Here is a 1,787-nt window from a genome sequence, read left to right as displayed (position 1 = left end):
GACCGGATCTCGGCCATCTCTCGGCCGGATCTCGGCCGGATCTCGGCCGGATCTCGGCCGGATCTCGGCCGGAGATCGGCCAGAGTATCCGAGATCTCGGCCATCTCCCGGCCATCTCCCGGCCATCTCCCGGCCATCTCCCGGCCACCTCCCGGCCACCTCCCGGCCACCTCGTGGCTCCATCTCGTCGCAGGAGCACTACTGGGCGCTGTGCGGCCTCGTCCTCTCGCTCGCCTTCTTCTGCGGCTACCTCGTGCTCATGGTGCGGCAGGGGCAGAACGAGTCCAAGACGGAGGCGCTGGTGGACCGCGCGATAGTCAAGGCGCTGACCGGCGGCAAGGCGGGCGCGCGCGGACTCACGCTGCCCGGCCTTCTGGCGCCGATCCTCGAGAATGTGAAGGACAACATGCGGCAGGCGAGCCTCGCGCGGCTGCCTCTCGGCTGCCTCTCGGCTGCCTCTCGGCTCCCTCTCGGCTCCCTCTCGGCTGCCTCTCGGCTCCCTCGCGGCTGCCTCTCGGCTGCCTCTCGGCTGCCTCTCGGCTGCCTCTCGGCTGCCTCTCGGCTGCCTCTCGGCTACCGCTCGGCTGCCTCTCGGCTGCCTCTCGGCTGCCTCTCGGCTGCCTCTCGGCTGCCTCTCGGCTGCCTCTCGGCTGCCTCTCGGCTGCCTCTCGGCTGCCTCTCGGCTGCCTCTCGGCTGCCTCTCGGCTGCCTCTCGGCTGCCTCTCGGCTGTCTCTCGGCTGTCTCTCGGCTGCCTCTCGGCTGCCTCTAAGAATCGTCGCAGTAACAATGCGGATGAGGGGGAGCGGGCAGGCCAGCCTCGCGCGGCAGGACGAGTCGAGCCGCGGCCTCTCGGAGACGCCGCGCGAGGAAGACTGCCGATCTCGCCACACTCTCGCCACACTCTCCCCGCACCTCCGCGTAGGAGATGCTGCTCGAGGAGGACCGGCACCGCCTCCGCCGCCTCTTCGACCCCTTCTTCCACAAGTGCGGCCCGCGGCATGACTTGCCCGTACCCCCCGTACCCCCTCCCCACCCGCAGTCTCGCTCAATCTCCCGCCGTTAGGTACGACCGCGACGGCAACGGCACCCTCTCGCCTCTCGAGCTCTCCCACCTGCTCGCCGACTTGGGCGAGCAAGTGAGCGCAAAGCAGGCAAGCGAGTGGATGCGGCGGCTCGACCTAAAATGAACTGATTAACCAACCGTTAACTAAGTGAGCACCGCAGGCAAACGAGTGGATGCGGCGGCTCGACCTAAAATGAACTGATTAACCAACCGTTAACTAAGTGAGCACCGCAGGCAAACGAGTGGATGCGGCGGCTCGACCTAAAATGAACTGATTAACCAACCGTTAACTAAGTGAGCACCGCAGGCAAACGAGTGGATGCGGCGGCTCGACCTAAAATGAACTGATTAACCAACCGTTAACTAAGTGAGCACCGCAGGCAAACGAGTGGATGCGGCGGCTCGACCTAAAATGAACTGATTAACCAACCGTTAACTAAGTGAGCACCGCAGGCAAACGAGTGGATGCGGCGGCTCGACCTAAAATGAACTGATTAAGCGACCGTTAACTAAGTGAGCACCGCAGGCAAACGAGTGGATGCGGCGGCTCGACCTAATGAACTGATTAACCAACCGTTAACTAAGTGAGCACCGCAGGCAAACGAGTGGATGCGGCGGCTCGACCTAAAATGAACTGATTAACCAACCGTTAACTAAGTGAGCACCGCAGGCAAACGAGTGGATGCGGCGGCTCGACCTAATGAACTGATTAACCAGCCGTTA

General features: G+C 63.3%; 1 protein-coding gene across 1 annotated transcript; it reads left to right on the top strand.

Annotated features, from left to right (window-relative positions):
• Nucleotides 1–180: 180 nt before the first annotated feature.
• Nucleotides 181–1,188, top strand: EMIHUDRAFT_460724 (hypothetical protein; the record flags this gene model as incomplete). Its single annotated transcript, XM_005779925.1, has 3 exons — nucleotides 181–853; nucleotides 924–985; nucleotides 1,065–1,188. Exons 1-3 carry the CDS (start codon nucleotides 260–262, stop codon nucleotides 1,186–1,188), a joined length of 780 nt encoding a protein of 259 aa, XP_005779982.1. The 5' UTR covers nucleotides 181–259.
• Nucleotides 1,189–1,787: the final 599 nt, after the last annotated feature.

This window comes from Emiliania huxleyi (genome assembly GCF_000372725.1).
Source record: "Emiliania huxleyi CCMP1516 unplaced genomic scaffold EMIHUscaffold_2227, whole genome shotgun sequence".
NCBI lineage: Eukaryota > Haptophyta > Isochrysidales > Noelaerhabdaceae > Emiliania > Emiliania huxleyi.
Note: the sequence above shows the minus strand (reverse complement) of the source record. Positions and strands in the feature narration are given on the sequence as shown.